The sequence below is a fragment of the Heliangelus exortis genome, chromosome 6 (genome assembly GCF_036169615.1).
Source record: "Heliangelus exortis chromosome 6, bHelExo1.hap1, whole genome shotgun sequence".
NCBI lineage: Eukaryota > Metazoa > Chordata > Aves > Apodiformes > Trochilidae > Heliangelus > Heliangelus exortis.
In genome coordinates, this window is record NC_092427.1 from 38,803,916 (window position 1) to 38,821,200 (window position 17,285).

The 17,285-nt window shown below is 41.3% G+C and overlaps 1 protein-coding gene across 2 annotated transcripts in view; it reads left to right on the top strand.

Annotated features, from left to right (window-relative positions):
- Positions 1-520: 520 nt before the first annotated feature.
- ALS2 (alsin Rho guanine nucleotide exchange factor ALS2) overlaps positions 521-17,285 on the top strand; it is a 33,007-nt gene continuing 16,242 nt past the window's right edge. For both annotated transcript variants that reach the window (XM_071747980.1, XM_071747982.1), the window contains exons 1-13: positions 521-620; positions 4,352-4,441; positions 4,843-4,997; positions 5,628-6,547; positions 7,817-8,177; positions 9,005-9,173; positions 9,606-9,702; positions 9,936-10,013; positions 10,815-10,991; positions 11,743-11,914; positions 12,304-12,484; positions 13,839-13,904; positions 16,410-16,572. In XM_071747980.1, coding sequence (XP_071604081.1) covers positions 4,422-4,441; positions 4,843-4,997; positions 5,628-6,547; positions 7,817-8,177; positions 9,005-9,173; positions 9,606-9,702; positions 9,936-10,013; positions 10,815-10,991; positions 11,743-11,914; positions 12,304-12,484; positions 13,839-13,904; positions 16,410-16,572 — 2,559 coding nt within the window. In that variant the 5' untranslated portion in view covers positions 521-620; positions 4,352-4,421. The remainder of the gene's footprint in view (positions 621-4,351; positions 4,442-4,842; positions 4,998-5,627; positions 6,548-7,816; positions 8,178-9,004; positions 9,174-9,605; positions 9,703-9,935; positions 10,014-10,814; positions 10,992-11,742; positions 11,915-12,303; positions 12,485-13,838; positions 13,905-16,409; positions 16,573-17,285) is intronic.

Consider the following 17,285-nt stretch of genomic DNA (forward strand, 5'->3'; position numbering starts at 1 on the left):
GTAGGAGGTGGTGAATGAAGGAAGCATGGTGGTATCAGGTGGTTCTGGTGTTGGGCACAGGAGGAGCGGGGTGTTGGTTTCAGTCCGCAGAGGAAATGCTGTGACAGAAATGTTTGATGTTCACTGAGGGAATGTGAGAGTCACACAGCAGAGCCGCGACTGTCCCTGGGGCCCTGTGTTTTACAGGGAAGCTCCAGGCAGAACACACGCGTGGGCAGTCGGTTCCACCAGCGGTGTGGGTGTCCCTGTGTGTCCCGCCACACCGGGGCTGGGCCGGGCCGGGCGGTACCGCTCGATATCGATCGGGGTTCCTGCTGGAGCTCTGTCCCAGCACTCCAGCGTTTCACAGTGCACCGCTGTCAGCCCGCACTGTCGCTGCGCACCCGCGGCACCAGCACCTCCTCCGCTCGCGCCGGGTTCGGTTACCACTGGGGTAATCGGGCCGGACCGGGCCGCTCCCGCCCCCAACGCCCTCTGCCTCGCACAGTTTTGTCCCGGGCGGGGACCCGTCTGTGCCCTACGCGCCGCCCGACGCTGAGCTCCGCCCCGCGCCCCCGCGTGCGTCAGGTGATCCGCGCGCCCCGCGGCGGGACCGGTGGTGAGCGCGAGCGTGGGGACGGGTGAGGGGCGGCTGGGTGAGGGGAGGGACACCCCAAACACCCCCAACACCCCCACCCTAACACCCCAAACACCCCCTCACTGCCCCACACACTCTCCCCACCTCGGGCCCTGCCTGCAGCCCAACCCCCGCAGCCCACCCGCGGCAGGGCAGGGCAGGGCAGGGGCAGCCTGGGCTGCAGGGCCACAGGTGTGGGGTCTGTGAGGAGCAGCGGGGAACGTGTCCGCCCTGCCCTGAGGGGGAGCGGGAGCCTGGCTGGCCGAAGGGCCCCGGGCCCACCCGAGGAGGAGGTGTGGTAGTTGTGAGGCGGTGTTGGGGAGCAGGCCCCTTGGCCCCGGGGGTGGGGGTGAAGAACAGCCCGGGTTGAGGGCGCGGGGTGTCCGGGGCTTCCCGCTCCCTGAGGGCTGGGGCAGCAAAGTGCTGCTGCTTCTGCGGGTTCCTAGAGCACTTTACATTCGGACGGGAAGAGCCCCCCGAACTTCAGATCGCATGCCTGTTATCTCCTGCCGCGGGCACCGGGAAGCCTTTTCCCTTTTCCCTTTTCCCTTTTCCCTTTTCCCTTTTCCCTTTTCCCTTTTCCCTTTTCCCTTTTCCCTTTTCCCTTTTCCCTTTTCCCTTTTCCCTTTTCCCTTTTCCCTTTTCCCTTTTCCCTTTTCCCTTTTCCCTTTCCCCTTTCCCCTTTTCCCTTTTCCCTCTCCCCTCTCCCATCTCCCTCCCGGTGGTTGCTCTGGGGTCAGTCAGGTGCGGGGCTGTGAGTCCCAGGCCTCCTCTTGCAGCACAAACACATTTTGGTGGGACGCTGAGGAGCAGCGGGAGTAGCCACAGCCGACTGCTGGCTGTTGTAGGTTTACTGGGAATATTTCGGCGTCTGCAGTAAGCTGTTTTAAGAAAGGGAAGCACCTGAACAGGTGTTAAATTAGGAAAGTGTAATTTCAAAAGAAAAAGAGGAGGAAGGGATATTCAGGAATTTTTGAGTCTCTTACGTGTTTGGTAAATTTTAATTGATTTTTTGACATTTGATTTTTGCACATGAGACTGAATTAGCATCCAAACCTGTAAGTGGAAAGCAGGACATCAGTGTCATGCTAATGTCATGTCTGGCAAATCCATTTCATGAGTTGGCTCTATTCGGGGCTCCTTGCCTTTTTTCCTCTTGCTGTGAAGCGAAAATGTAGAAAGTAAAGGGGTGGGCAGGGTAGTGCAGGTGCTGCGGTGATTCTGTTCTTCCATGCCATGAGAAGGATGTGTTGTGCCTGGCTGTTCACTTCTGGGAACATTCCACCTGGTAACAGTGCAGGTAGTCATGAACATGTGCTGCAATGTGATGCCAATAAATGTGAAATGAGGAAAAAAACAGCAAGGAAAATTGCCTATTCCTATTGGGAGGAAGAAACTTTCCATTTATAAGTATTTAGTTTGTAGTTGTGATTAAATATCTTGTATTAGTTGTAAAATGGGAATAACATTCTGCTGTCCTAGGACTGAATGAAAGCTTGAACTGAACTTGAATTTAAAATACCGTAAGGATATCTCATGGAAAGAAAGCAGCTTCACTATAGTTTTCCCTCATATGCATAAATCCTTAGTGGTGCAACCCTACGTGTGATTTTGAAAAGAAAACAATGCATCACCACCATCATATCACTCTTAATTTCTAGTTCACAGGTATTTCAGGTTTCTTACTTAATAATTACACAAATAGTTTTTTGACACAAGTCAGCCTTGAAGGCAGGTGGTGCAAAACAGCTAATCAGGTGGCCTCATTTTATTATTGTCAGAAGTCTCATGGTAAACTTTTGTGCAGCTGAAGCTCATGAAAATGAAAAAAACCTAAATTTTACAAGCCAAGGATTTTAAGCCTGACTTACCAGACCTTAATAAGTATAAACAATGTAAATTATGCAGTTGTTGATACTTTTGTGACTCTGTCAAAGCTCTCACTTCATCTGAAATACTGATCCTTTGGATATTTAGATGTGAATCTGTAGCTCTGCACAGAGAAGTGCTCATGTGTTCAAGAAGTGAATCACAGGCTTAGGTGGTTTTGAGTAGGCTGAAAAAATGGACCCTAGGTAGACTTATTCTGAGCAAGAACATATCACAGAATTGGAAGTTCCAGAACTACATTTCTGTTTTCATTTGATGTTTCATCAACTCCTCTGTTACTGAAGTGTTGCATGAGTTTCCTTATATTTGTGACACTGTAAATATTTTGAAAGTTAACTTTTACAGCTGGGTGTGATTTTGGTTGAGCAAGGAGAGACTCAAAAGCAGTGCCTTTGTGCTGACAAGTGTGGCTGAGTGTATATCTGTTCCTAGGAAGTATGCCCTTTTTTTTGTTGTGGTGTTTGCTTGTTTGGTTTGGTATTTTAGAGCAAGGTGCATATGAGTTACCACAGTACTGTTCTGTTGTTAATTTGATTGCATTTTTTTGTGACTCTCTTTTTCTGAAGCCCCTATCATGGTTTTCAGTGTCTTGTGTCTGGACAACTGAATAGGGTTTGGTATGATCTGTTGGTGTTTCTGTCTGTTTGGTACTTAGTTATTCAGAGCAGTGTAGTGAAAGTGTTGGGACTTACACTCGTTATTTCAGTTATTTGTCAACTTGATTACTATTGCCATGTGTGAACTGAAACTTCCATGTGCAATTCACAGCTTGGCATATATTGTTTTGTGATAAAGACTGGCCACATTTTTAATTTATTTTCTGTGTGTAAGGGCTTCAGAGGACTCATTCTGGATCTTTCCTTGGAGATAAATTGTCTTAAAAGGCCATTACGTTAATTATTTTCTGGTTTTATTACAGTGGATTTCAGACAGCAACTGTAATAAAACAAAAGGATCCATAGAGCTTGTATATCAAACTTATTATCTTTGGCTCAATATGATTACAGGCATGCAATAATGTAAGTGAAATTTTTACTGCTTCATCTAGTAATTCATGTAGATCAAGGTAAATCACAATTTTGAATATTGAAAAGCCAAACAGATTAGAAGAAACAAAGATTAAGTTCAGCTTTGTTTTGTTACACAAAGGGTAGCACAGAGGTGTTTGTGAAGGTGGAAAGTGTGAGGGTGAACTTGTGAAATTAAAAATCTGAAAGCAAACAAGTGTAAATAGAACAGCCACTCTACTTGGCTTCCGTGGTCTTGCCGTATCTTCACAGATAGTCAGCCACCAGTGTGCCTGAGAAAATATTTTGAACCCTTAATTGCCTTTCTGCATTTCTGGCTTAATAGAACTGTACCTTTTAGTGACAATCCTGCTTTGGTTCAGGAATACAGGTGTGAATCCATCTCTGTCACGTTCTCTGCTCATGCAAATCTGTTTACCTCATACATTCAGCTTGCTATCTTATATTGCTGTCTCACATTAGACTGAAAATGGGTCACTTATCCTTCTCTGATGTTTCTTGAGGGGTATACTGACAATTATAGAGACAGATTGATGTTAATTTCTGCCTTTGAACTGGCTTTTGTTCAGTCTGTCCTTACAATAGACATATTGTGAACTGAGTAGGTAGGACAAGTCTGGTGGCTTAGCTTTTTTCTGCCAACTCAGTGTGAGTGAACTAAATAACTTCAAGCATCCTAGTGATGCTGAAGTGCTTATTTATTTAAAATGGATTCCAAAGCTTTGTTTCTTATTGGAGGTTTTGTTTGTTTTGTTTTGGTAATTTTTTAGAATTAACATTATTTGCCATTAAATAGCTGTCTTTTTATGTTTTACAGTTTGTGGCAATTCTGTAGTTCCTTTTGAAAAGGGAATGATTTTGTGGTGATGGAGTGCTGCCACTGACAGATGGACTCACAGGAAAGAAGGTGAGAATGAGCAGATAGGTGAAGTCACGGAGGCTCCCTGGGATGTGCCAGCACATGATCACTCTCTAAAATTGCTGCAAATAAATGTTTCTTTCTTTACTAGTGAAGAAGTCAGCTAGTTTTCAGTTGGTAAAGTACAAATGAAAAAGGAAGCTAATTATTTAAAATAGAAGGTGCTTCTTTTTCATTTAAATAATAGTGGGACCGGATGATCTGTAAGGTCCCTTCCAACCCAAACTGTTGTATGATTACCAAATTGTAAATGAAATATGTTAAACTCCTGATCTTAAAACTAATGACTAATCTACTAAGCCTTTCCTACATATGTGAAAGCAAACTATGCATTACTGAACCACAGAAAACTTCAGGCTGATTCTGTATTTCCTCCCATCTTTTTGTAGCTCAGAAGAGGCAGAAGGAGCCAAAGAGAGAGGCTTGGTCTATGTTTGGAAGGCTGGTTCCTGCTCTGTTACCCCAGAAAGGCTTCCAGGCCTCAGTGGAAAGACTGTGCTACAGGCAGCCCTTGGGATACACCATGGGTTACTTCTGACAGAAGGTAATAAGCATCTTACTTGTTAAGATTTGAGGCAATAGCAGATTTTTGTTATTGTCAAGTTTTCTCCTTTTAGTTTGTTTTTTTTTTCTTCTACCTGTGTCTCATGAAACTTACACAGATTTTTAGCTTTGTGAGTATTTCCTTCTTAGTCACAAGTGACTTAATACTGTGTTGGAACAGAAATCATCTGCATAGTGTCTTTCACACTTTTTTTTTTTTTTCTTCTAAAAATGGTTCTGGATTTCTGGTTTGAAGATGGTAATGTCATCTGAGCCATATTAACTCAAAACTACATTTCTTGTGTTTGATTCAAAAAAGCCAGCACAGCACGAGTTTGGTTATAGTAGAATTTTTAACACAAAAAGGTGACTTTGGCAGTGCCTGCACGCACAGGGTAGTGGTGACATGAGGAGTAGAACTTAATGGCAGCCATAGCAGAGATCAGCCAGCTTCAGTACATCACAGCATCACAACAGCAACTGGTCTTCATGTATCAACCAAGCTTTCACTGAGCTTGGAGAAAGATAAAAATGTATAAGTTTATCTGAATCTCTCTTCAAATTTTTTTTATTTGTTGAACTTCATCTGATTCATGCTAAAATTGCTTTTGTTTGTTTTTTTCCCTCCCAGGTGGAGAGGTCTACAGTTTTGGAAGACTGCCCTGGAGATCAGGACTGGAGGAGTCCTGTGCTAATATTCCTGTCTTAGAAAATAATTTGCTTGGGCATCATGTTATTACAGTGGCAGCTGGCAGCTTCCATAATGGAGCCGTGACAGAAAGTGGTGTGGTGTACATGTGGGGGAACAACTCTGCTGGCCAGTGTGCAGTTGCCAACCAGCCATGTGTGCCAGAGCCACAGCCCGTCAGTATTTCTGATTCTGAAACCAGCCCTCTGTTATCAGTAAGGATTTTGCAGCTAGCATGTGGAGAGGAACACACACTGGCACTGTCACTGAGCAGAGAGATATGGGCCTGGGGGAGTGGCTGCCAGCTGGGCCTCATCACAACCACCTTCCCAGTGACAAAGCCACAGAAGGTGGAGCACCTGGCAGGACGTGTCGTGCTCCAGATTGCCTGTGGAGCCTCCCACAGCCTGGCTCTGGTGCAGTGTCTCCCAGTGCAGGAAATGAAGCCAATCCCAGAGAGGTGCAATCATTGCAGTCAGCTCCTCATCACCATGATGGACAAGGAGGATCATGTCATCATTTCAGACAGCCACTGTTGCCCCTTGGGTGTTGCACTGTCTGATAACCAACCAGAAAGCCAAACCTTCTGTCCCCCCCTGGAGACACCAGAAGGAAAAAGTGTAACAGGTAACCGCAGGGAAGACTGTCAGAAACGACTCGAGGAAGAACATACACTGGTTGCTTCAGGGTCTGATGGAGCAGGTGTGCTTTCCAGCAGTGATGGGCAGGAAGACAGTGGAATTTCTAGTCCTGGAAATATTCTGTACTCAGAGAAAAAAGAAGTGAAGGAGTACTTGGTCGGTTTATCAGATCAGACATTAACCGAGAGCCAGGAGAAAAACATCTGTACAGAGCCTGAGCAGGTTGGTACCTACTCACTAGCTGTGACTTTGCTACAAGTCCTCTTGTATACCTGACAATGTTACTCTTTCCCAAAATGGAAAATGCTGTTAGCTCAGTCTGTCTGTGCTGTTCCTCTAGTTTCAAAGGTGGGAGGAACAGAAGTAATGCTGTTTAGTGTGGTATGGAAAATGGTTCAACAACGCTGTTCCCATGGAAAGTAAAGCAATAATTTTTAATAAGGACTAGAAGATTCTTGATAGTGGAGTTTGAAGTTTCAAGAGCTGTCCCCCAGTCCCTGCCAAAATGCTCCATTTTCCACTATTAAAAAAACAACAACTGGGTAGGGAGATGGGAAGAAGATTCAAGGCAAAAGCTATTAGACAGGAAACTAACCCAAAATCTTAGGGTGCGGTCAGTAAGTCCCTACGTAAGAACTGTCCCGCTGGCTGGTTTATGGTACTGTCTGGAAGAACTGTGGCCCAATATGCCAAAGTCATAGAATTCTGAAAATTTCTTTCGTCATATCAAGTATTGTGCCAGTTTATTAATTTATTTTTGCAGTTACAGTGTGAATTTTTTCAAAACAGCTTTGTGAGACAAATTACGCAGTACCAAAAAAATAGTTGAGTTTTGTTACCACCTCTGATGGGGGGAAAAAAAAAGTAGTGTTAAAGCAAAAAACAAAGTGTCCAGTAACTTGCTGATTTAGTGAGTTAGGTTTTCTTATTCAGAGAAGTAAACATTGTGTGAACACAGATGTCCTTCATTTTGATTTTTGCTAATGTGAATGCATCCCAGCAGTTGTGTGTAACCTCTCAGGCAAACACATAGTTTCATGCTCCCTTGCTCAACTCCTTGCTCTTGGAGTATTTCCAGGGTACTGTTTCCCTTACACAGTTCCAGGAATAAGCAAGCCTGGAATTGATTTGCTGAACCTTAACACAATTGAGTGTGCATGTAAAGAGCAGAGTTACTCTAATGTAATGTTTCACCATCAGTTAAGTCCTTTGTTTCTCTTTTGCTTTGATGCACAAATTGGATGTGCTTTTCTGTATTGCTGTGCCTGTCTTTATAAATAGGAATGAGGTTCAGGTAAACTCAACCGATCTCAGTCCTCTAGCCTATTTTTTTTTTTTTTAACAAGGAAAAAAAAAAAAAAAGTCAAAGATGGTTTTCCTTCTAGTGTCTTGTTCAGTGCAGTGTGTAGTTTGAGTAGTGAATGTGCATGTCATCATCCTGCTGTTCCATGCTGTCTGGTATGATAATCTTCAATTTTTCTTTGTTTTTAGCCTTCTCAAGAAGAACAACTGGGTGCTTGTATCCCCGGGCCTCCAGGTACCAGCACGTCTGCCTTGAACAGCCTGGTGGCCTCTTGTGCATCAGCAGTTGGTGTGAGGGTGGCTGCTACCTATGAAGCTGGAGCATTGTCTCTGAAGAAAGTAATGAACTTCTATGGCACACCTGCCAGTGAACCAGCATCTCAGCCTGTGGGGGGGTCCCCGGGACCTGAAGCTCTGAAAGACACTCGAGAAGAGCAGGTCAGGCAGGAATCCATGCAGGGGAAGAAGAGTTCCAGTTTAGTGGATATTAGAGAGGAGGAATCTGAAGGAGGGAGTCGAAGGCTTTCCCTGCCTGGTTTGTTGTCACAAGGTAAAAAAGCACACTGGGAAAACCAAGAGACTGGAGAAGTTACAGTAATGTGGAGGTTTATAACTGAAAAGCAAACATTATTGTTTAACATTAATCATCTAGTGAAGGTGTTTATGAGTTATAAACTACATCTTGGGACTTGGAGGCAGTGGGGAGAGTGAAGGCTATCAGATAACTGCATGCTAATAAAACCAAAAGTGTAGTGGGTTTAGGAATGTTCTTTATTGGTGAAGTGGGCCCACTGAAGTAGTCTTATTGAAGTGCAAAATTACAGCAAACTATCTTTCATCAGGGTTGCATAGCAGATCAGATGTGTGTGGTTTGTAATCCCTACTGGACTGATCTGGTTTTGAGCCAGTTCCCTCTGCCAAACTTCAGGGTTAATGACCTTTTTCCCTCATAGATTTTGGTGTTGTTAATTGGCCTGAGTGGATGGGTACATGGTTTAGTTCTGTATTGATTTTGGATCTCAGAGGAGATTTTAGGAAGTATTGAAATGTTTTCTTCACTGCAAGGATGTATTTTCCTTAAAAGCATTCTTTTTTTAAAGAAACGTATAGTTTGTTTTGGTTCATTTACTGCAGTATAAGGGTATAATTCCCATGTGCCTTTAATAGCTGGTAAAAATTAGTTGGGATCCATATCCTTTTAGCCCATATGTTACTTCTGTGTATCAATAACATATCTTACCCTTTGCTTTCAGTCTTAGTGAAGAACTCTTTAAGCAGTCTTGCTTGGTTATCACAAATGCTGCAGTTACTGTCTAACACAGAGTCTGATATATTGACCCAAAATGATCAGTTTTCTACCTGATGGCCTGTTTCCAGTCTCTCCTAGGCTCTTACGGAAGGTAGGGCGGGCAAAAATGAGGACTGTAGCTCTGACTCCAACGTACAGTGGTGAGGCTGATGCTCTGTTACCCTCTCTAAGAACAGAGGTGTGGAGCTGGGGAAAGGGGAAGGAAGGACAGCTAGGACATGGTGATGTTCTGCCAAGGTGAGATTTCTTTTGTACATGTTTCCTGGTAGGTTGCTAGGAAATTGAGTCTTCAAGTTCTCTAACTCAGTCAAACACCTTGCACTGTATTCTTGCTCTTCTGTGTTACGGTCTAAGTTCCTCCAAGTAACATGTTTTATGATGTGTTGTAACTGAGCATCAGTCAGTTATGACTTTTTCCTTGTGATCATGGGAGTTTTGGTGGTATTTTGACTTCATCCAAGCTGGGGTGAGGTTTATCTTCAAATTTTGCCCTTCATGACCTTTTTGATTAAGCTGGTTTATTACCGAAAAACTCCATGTATATTTGTTTTCTCAGTTTTATTTTATTTTGAGTAAAAATAAAACTTGGATTTTATTTTTGTCTTAAGTATATCTCTGATAATCTTTTTTCTTCCCCCTGCTTCTGCCTCGGGTTCTGGCAATTGACAGACTTCAGCCACTGTGTGTGAAAAGTCTAGATGGTAAAGAAGTGATTCACCTCTCTGCTGGTGGTCATCATTCCTTAGCACTCACTGCCAAATCCCAGGTACAAGTGATCCTTACCATATATTGCTCATCTGTGATAAAATTGACATATTTGTTTTTTTCTAATGTTTAATGTTTTGCCTCCAAACTGTTAATTTCTTTGGTTGTGGAAAGAAACTTGGAAGGAGTTAGTTCTCTTTCTGCCAAAGTTCTGCCTGTGTTTTTTGTATTCCAGCTCAGTATGTGTCCAAGTACATAAATTTACTTTCTCATATTCAGCTGTGTTTCTTACAGGTGTATTCATGGGGCAGTAATGTCTCTGGCCAGCTTGGTCATTTGAACTCCCCAACAACCGTCCCTCGTCTTGCAAAGGTACTTCGTATTTTCTGTATTTCATTTCTTTCAGCTCAGGGTCACTTTTTACATAATGGAGTGAGTACAAAGTCATTTTTAAAAACTGACCTTGTTTATGTATCAGTGTGCAATATATTAATAGAGACCTTGATTGCCTTGGCTTAATACTGTGAACACGATCCTTAGATGAGCTTGTGAAAATCTACTGAAGAAATCTTTTATACAGGCCTCCACTGGTAATTGACTACACTGAGAAATGCGATTGATTGTATCTTACAAAATTTCACTTCTGCCTTATTATTGGTTTCTCTGATGCAGATGTTGCAGTGCTGAAACATAAGTAACATGGAACCCTGTTTTTGTTCTAAACATTGTTCTGCTATTCTTAGCTTTCCTAGACTGTTTGTTCCTGTATTTCGAGGGCTGCTTTGGCTGTGGGTTTTCTGTTTGTTCTGAACTTTTCATCATGTTGAGTGAAAAGCCACAAAATGATTTTGTTTTAGACCAGACGCTTGCATATGCTTTCTGGCACTTAGTGGAAAACTAGCTGCAGAGTTTTCCTGTTTAGCCCTTATGCAAATGAATGTACAGCTTGTTAACTGTCCCAAGTGTATAGATTTCCCTGAGAAATGCTGAGGGGAGAAGTGTTCTGTATACATGCAAGAAATGTATGTGATATGAGACACTGATTTTGAAAAAGTACCAGTTATGGCAATACTTTTTCTGGGCAGATGTGTTACATGCATGTGTGGCTAAAAAAGTGCTCTTCTGTCATTCGGTGATGATTTCTAACATCTTTTCCTTCCTTGTGAATTTCAGGTATGTGGTGATGGTGTTTGGAGTACAGCAGCAGGACTAGATTATTCCCTCTTCTTAGCAGATGAGCAGGACTTCCAACCTGGACTGTATTACAGTGGCCAGGAGACAACATCAGAAAATAATTTGAATGAAAACAGTTGTACTAAGAGTCCAGTTCTGTTACTATCATGTAGTAAGGTGAGTGATATTTTCTTTATGTTAGTGCAAGTCATACTGATATTTTTTTGGAATAGCACAGTGCTGGTTGTTGAACTGGCTTCAAGGGTATCAGATCAAGTAGCCAGTTCCTAGCAGTCAAAACAGGGTCAGAGCTTATGGAGGGCAGAGATGAGGGTTGCTTAGTGAGTGTTGTTCTCCTCCCTGCCTGTTTCTTGGTCGTTCCTTCTGTTTGAGGCACAAGAAGGTATTTCCAGTGTGTCTAATACATCTCTTTCCAGGTATGTGTGTTGCAGAAGTGCACCCTGAAATTGTGCCCTGCTTTCACTACCATCTTCATATGTTTATTCTTGCACCATGGCTTGTTCTTAGTTAATAGGAGAAATAGCTGACATAATGATACTATTTAATATGAACATTGCTAACACAAGCATGAAATATACTGCAGTTCTGCCTCATTTGACTTAGGTCACTGTCTCTTAAATATGGAATGTTTGTATGGGTCACCTTAAAAGACGGTCTATTTATGGTATTTTACTCTGTCAGTGCCAGGAAAATGAACAGCATCGACTATATTGGTTGTAGTTTTAATATTCTTGTATTATTAAATCAGTGTTGACTGTACTGTTTGTTACTGTAGGTAATTAATAGTTATTATCACCTGGTGCTCCTCAAGATCTGCTTTATTCTGCATCACCCTATTTGTAAATTGAAGTGTAAAAAGAAAAATATTTAGGCTGCTGTTTTTACTTTTCTCTTTTTCGTCTTTCAGATAGGGTACATAAGCAGTGTGATAGCTGGTGGTGACAACTGTTTGGTCTTGGTAGACAAAAACGTGATGGGATATATTGCCAGTTTGCATGAGTTGGCTTCTACTGAGAGAAGGTTTTATTTCAAACTGAGCGAGATCAAATCTCAGGTTCTTAGACCTCTTCTGGGCTTAGGTAAGAAATTATTTTAGTATTTTATATTATTTCCCCTAAGTCCCGCAGCAAAATTCTTCATACAATATTAAAAAATAATTATGTATTTTTAGTATTAAATTGAAGTCTTATTCTCCCCTGTTCACATACACTGGTGAAATTTCTCAGCATTTTGACATCTGCATCATGTTATCAGGATCTGCACTTTTCTGGCAGTTTTACCTGAAAGAACTTAATTATTTGTGCTGTACCTGTCTGGTCTATAATTGTTGAATTCCTAATGCTGGCTAAGGTAGCAGTGAGGTGAAATGGCCAGTGAAACACCTACACAGCACCTTGTGCTCATTCCCTTTATTAACAGGTGCTGCTCTTTTGGAAGGTAAGCTAAATTGCTTTCTGGTCTGTTACAGATAACTTGGGCAATGCAAACACAATCCAGTTGTTGCAGGAGATGGCAAGCAGGTTCAGCAAGCTGTGCTATCTCATTGGGCAGCATGGAGCCTCTCTAAGTAGCTTTCTTCATGGAGTGAAAGAAGCCAGGAGCTTGGCCATCCTGAAGCATTCCAGTCTCTTTCTGGATAGTTACACTGAGCAAGTATCCAGTTCCCTCTCATTCTGAGTCTGCAAGTTTAACCTACTGGCCACCACAAGCCCTGAGATAGGAGAAAGTAGATCTGAAGGAAACCTACATAAGTAACTGTTGTGCAAATTATATTCTTGCCATTTAAAATGTATGGGAAGTTTTACACAAAATGCAAGCTGTGGATTTCAAATTCTTCAGCAGCGGAGCAATCTGGAGAGCTTCAGCTTCTCTTACATTCAAGCTCCAGTTCGATTGCTGCATATACAGTTGTTAGAAGTGTCATGTTCACTACTTAATAGTAAGGATCTTACAATGGAATAGAACGAGTTACAATGTGTAGGTACTAAGTAAAGTTTATTGCAGTTACAAAATGTCTTTTCAATAGTCATTAACTGAAAATTGTCTTTCAGAAGTGTCATTCCTCTGTCCACATAACTGCTAAATAGCTGGGCATTACACCTTTCACCCAAACAACAGAGTTGCTTTAGTGGTCACACTCAAGACTGAATTATACTGTCTGTCCTTTTGATCAGCTTAATGCTTTTGGGAGAGTAAGTCTGTGCAGTTAGCTGTTCACTGTCTTTCTCCTAAATAACTTTTGTAGTTGCTGGATAATTTCACCCAAATGTAGCAGAAGCCACATCATACTTAATACCTACAGACTTTTGTGAAAAATACTGGCTGGATGGAGGGGAGGGTCTTAAAATGTACTCTCAGAATGTAGTCTTGGTTACCAGACATCTGAAAATCTGTCAGGGAACAAAATTTCAAGTACATCAGCTTCAGCTGTTATGCATTAGCATTTTGAATGTGCTGCTGGTTGCACTTTTTTTTAACTCAAGCACAAAAGTAACTACTCTTAGTGGGTCAGTGATAAACTTATGCCATATTCCCCTAAAGGAAACTTTCTTCCTTGTTTATAATTTTTAAATTATTTTCTTTTTTGGTAGGGGAAAAGTGAAAGGCAGGTTCTCAAATATCAGGAAAAGAGAAATTACTATCTCGAGGTTATCCTCTTGAATATAATTAGAAGTTAGGAGTATTGAACTGTTGAAACAGATGGCCTACGTACCAAAATTTGAGGGAAAGTGAAAAATTCAAGTTTTGTGTGCAAACTAAGCCTTCTGCATTGTGCTAATGGCTGCAGGAATGTGGCATGGTAATGCATGCCCTGTCTTCCAGTGGGAAGTGTTCCAGTAACTTTGAGTGTCTCACGGTTTAGTATTTTCTCAAGTACTTAAATTAGATGTATGGTGAAAGATAGTATCGATCTCATTGGTAAACTGTTGGAAATTACAACAGTTTCTCTTTCCAGGGATGTTCTTATTTTGTAACAGAACCTCTTTTTCTTCCCCACTTTAGGTATTGTACTTCAGTAACAAACTTCCTTGTGATGGGAGGATTTATGCTTCTCGCAAAGCCAGCAATGTAAGCAAACCTGTACCATTTTCTGGAGCTTTTGATCAATCCGCAAGGAACTGTACTTCAAAAAATCGTGTGTTTGTGTGTAGTAACGAGCACGCAGAGACTTGGTCGTAGCCTGCTTGAGTACACTAGTTAATTTTCCATCAGATCAAGAAAAAGTTACTTCCTCTCAACTGTGATTAAAAATTGAGGTTAAAATGGTCCTGAATTAGTTCAGTTACTCTACCATGAAGGTGGAGAAAGGAGTACCAAAGCACAAATTATTGTTAATCCCTTGAAAGAAACAAATATTTTTCGGTTAATTTTTATTTTAAAGCTTCCTTTCGAGGTTAAATTTTCATTATCTATTCAGTGTTTGTTAGTATTTTGTTCTTTCAGATTTTGCTGACAAGGAAATACAGCACAGCAAACTTTTGTTTCAGAATCAGTGAGATTAGATCATGTGAATTCAGTTCCACTTGAATTTTTTAAGTTTGTGGCAGCACTTCAAAATCGTGCAAAAATAACAACCCTGCATGTATGTCTGCCTTGCTTCTCAATGTTGCTTGCTCTATTTCATGCATAGGTGTTCTTAAATGTAAGGAAGGAATTGTACCTTAAGGCCTGAGGTGATATATATGAAGTTTACAGATCACTAAGTAAGGCTTTTTTGTCAGTTCAATAGTATTTTGTCTCAAAATAATGACACCATGCACCTTTCACTCTAGTGCTGTGAAGAAGTTACTTCAATGAGGGTATTTAACTAATCCAAGGAATTGCCACCTTCCCTTCCTTTTGAAATTCTGTAATCTGGGAGTAATGCTGTTACAGCTGTTCATGGAGCACTTTGAATGTCGTGTCAATGTATTAGTAGTTCCTTGAAAAGTCAGGGTATTAATGCAAAGAATCTTCTGCACCAGAGAGCCAGTGCCAAGGACTAAGTAAAAAAAAAATCTCACTACAGAAAGATACTGAGAATGTTTCAGCATTGGTCAAGATTTTTTGAGTGACTTACAGGAAATCTTATTTCAAATATAAGCTTATTTATAATTTGTACTGAAAAGGTCTGGATGCTGAGATTACTCTTACTAAAATGCCTCGTGTCAGTTGTCACTGTCAGGTATCTCACCTTCTCTTACTTCAACTAGGGTCTCAATAGGTGAAAAAAACTTTCTTAGATTCTGAAACTTCAGGGAGGAGATTTTTAGAAGTTTTGTCCTGCCCCTTGGAAAGGGAAATCAAGAATATCTTTCATAAAAATAAATAATGTTGCCCCTTCCCCAAGGAGTACTGTCTTAAGTTAGCTGTTATTGATTTCAGCCTGTCTTTTATGGGTATCCTGCAACACAAATGTATTAGAAGTAGTCTTTAAGCACCTTTGAGAAGCGCTGTCTTCAATACAAGTCTTCATTGACAGCAGGTTTTTGAGCTCTGAAGTGTGGGTGAGCTAAACTTGGTGTTATGGATCTGTTATTATTTGTCACTTTTCTACAGAGAGACCTCTGTGAGAGGATCTCGAAGCACTTCAAAACTGCAAACCAAACAGATGGTTAAATTTAAAATTGATAAATATGGTCTTCTCTCTGAAGAAGACTTTATTCCTTAAGGCTTGTTGAACAAGAGAGTTCTTAAATACCATTAGCAGACCTAGACAAGGTATGGTATTTTGATGAGTGAAATGGCATCTTGCTAATCATGTAGAATTCTTGGGGACCCTGCTGTGCAATTCTCTGATCTGTTTTGCTGTCCCTGGGGCCTGCTTTGTCAGCCTCACCTGATTCAAAATGCTTCCCAGCTGGATGTATTTTAAAACAGATGTCTCATATTTGCTAGGACACCTGGATACCCAGGTATGGTGAAGGAGAGGGAATAGTAGGTTTGGTTTCCTTTTGATGAAGAAATCCTGGTTTTGTGTGCTAATGCATTGTCTTCAGAATGGTTTCCCTCTTCTTCTCTGAACTAGATTAGTTCTCCTTCTTGGAAAACAGACTGAGGATTGAACAGATTTCCTGCCTTTCTATGAGGTAGGATGTAATTTTTATAGTTAGGGGAAAAAAACTGGTCAGTTGTCTTGAACAGCAGGGGTGGGGAAGAGATTATTTGGATATATTTAGGGAAGTGCAGTGGAGCAAAGTTAGGATTTTTTTCACACCTTCTTGGAAGAATCAATAGTGTTAGAAACTTACTAGTTTAGCAGAAATGGGGGAGTTGTTCCAGTTGTTAGCTCTTACACCAAGTGTTAAAGAGGAAAAGGCAATTAGTTACTTTCCAAGCACATTAAATGGCTGAGCATGTTAGATCAGTGAAAATAGTCCTGTGTTGCAGATGTTAGAGAGCTACAAGAGTGAGCTACTGTACTTACTTAAACTAAGCTAGGAATAGTTTAATAACAGCATGTATGTGCTTTTAAGTTTTATTGGCTTATGATAATCCAGAAAGGGACATTCTGATCTCATTTATTTAAAACATCACTGATGTCTCACTGTCTTTTTCTCTTCTCCCTCTGTTCCCCTATGTCCCATCATTTAGAGATTTCTTGAGTAAAAACCAGGAGCTGTTACAGAAACTGTCTGACAAGAATGAGGAAAACCTCCAGCTGATGGAAGTTCTGAATGCTCTGTTTTTCATGCCATTTGGACGACTCCATAATTATGCTAGAGCTTTGCTAAAGCTTGCCACCTGTTTTGAAGTGGTAAGCTGGCTTTGTTATCTATATCTGAATAAATACACACATGAAACTTATGGCTCGGAAATAACTGTGTGAAGCAAATGCCAGGTAATTAGAAACGGCTTAGTCCCACAGAAGCTGCCTCAGACTTGTCTTTGCTCCAGGGAAGATCATGCACACTTTTTTGAGCAATCTTACACCACACCTGTGCAATCACATGACAGGTAGAAACTCGTTGCCCTGCCAGAACTTGTTGGTGTGCCTGTTAAAAGTAATTAAAAGTATATTATTTTGATATTTGCCTGTTGCTTTTCAGTTCCCTCTGGCATCACTACTGTAGCTTGTCTTGGATGTGATACTCCACTAAAAATACTACATAATATACTAGGCAGACTTTTACCGCCTATTTAGATGTATATAATTGCATTCTTTTGAAATGAAATATGATTAAAGAGAAACAGTAATTACTTGCATGCTTATCCCAATGTAGTAATTTGAAGTATTACTCCTGCATTTGTTAGCTGTGGAAAGATAGATCATGTAACTGTAGGCTTATCATTCTTCTCTTAACATTCATGGAACTTCTGTGATTTTTAAAGCCCCCTCAGTGCACCAGTAGAGCAGGTGGCTGGTAATATAACTTGGCCTTCACTGTTCCTTTGTTGACCAGATGGACTGTCATGCATTTGATACTGGTGTAAAAAAACAAGCAGTGTTACAGCAGCTTGCTGAGTGCA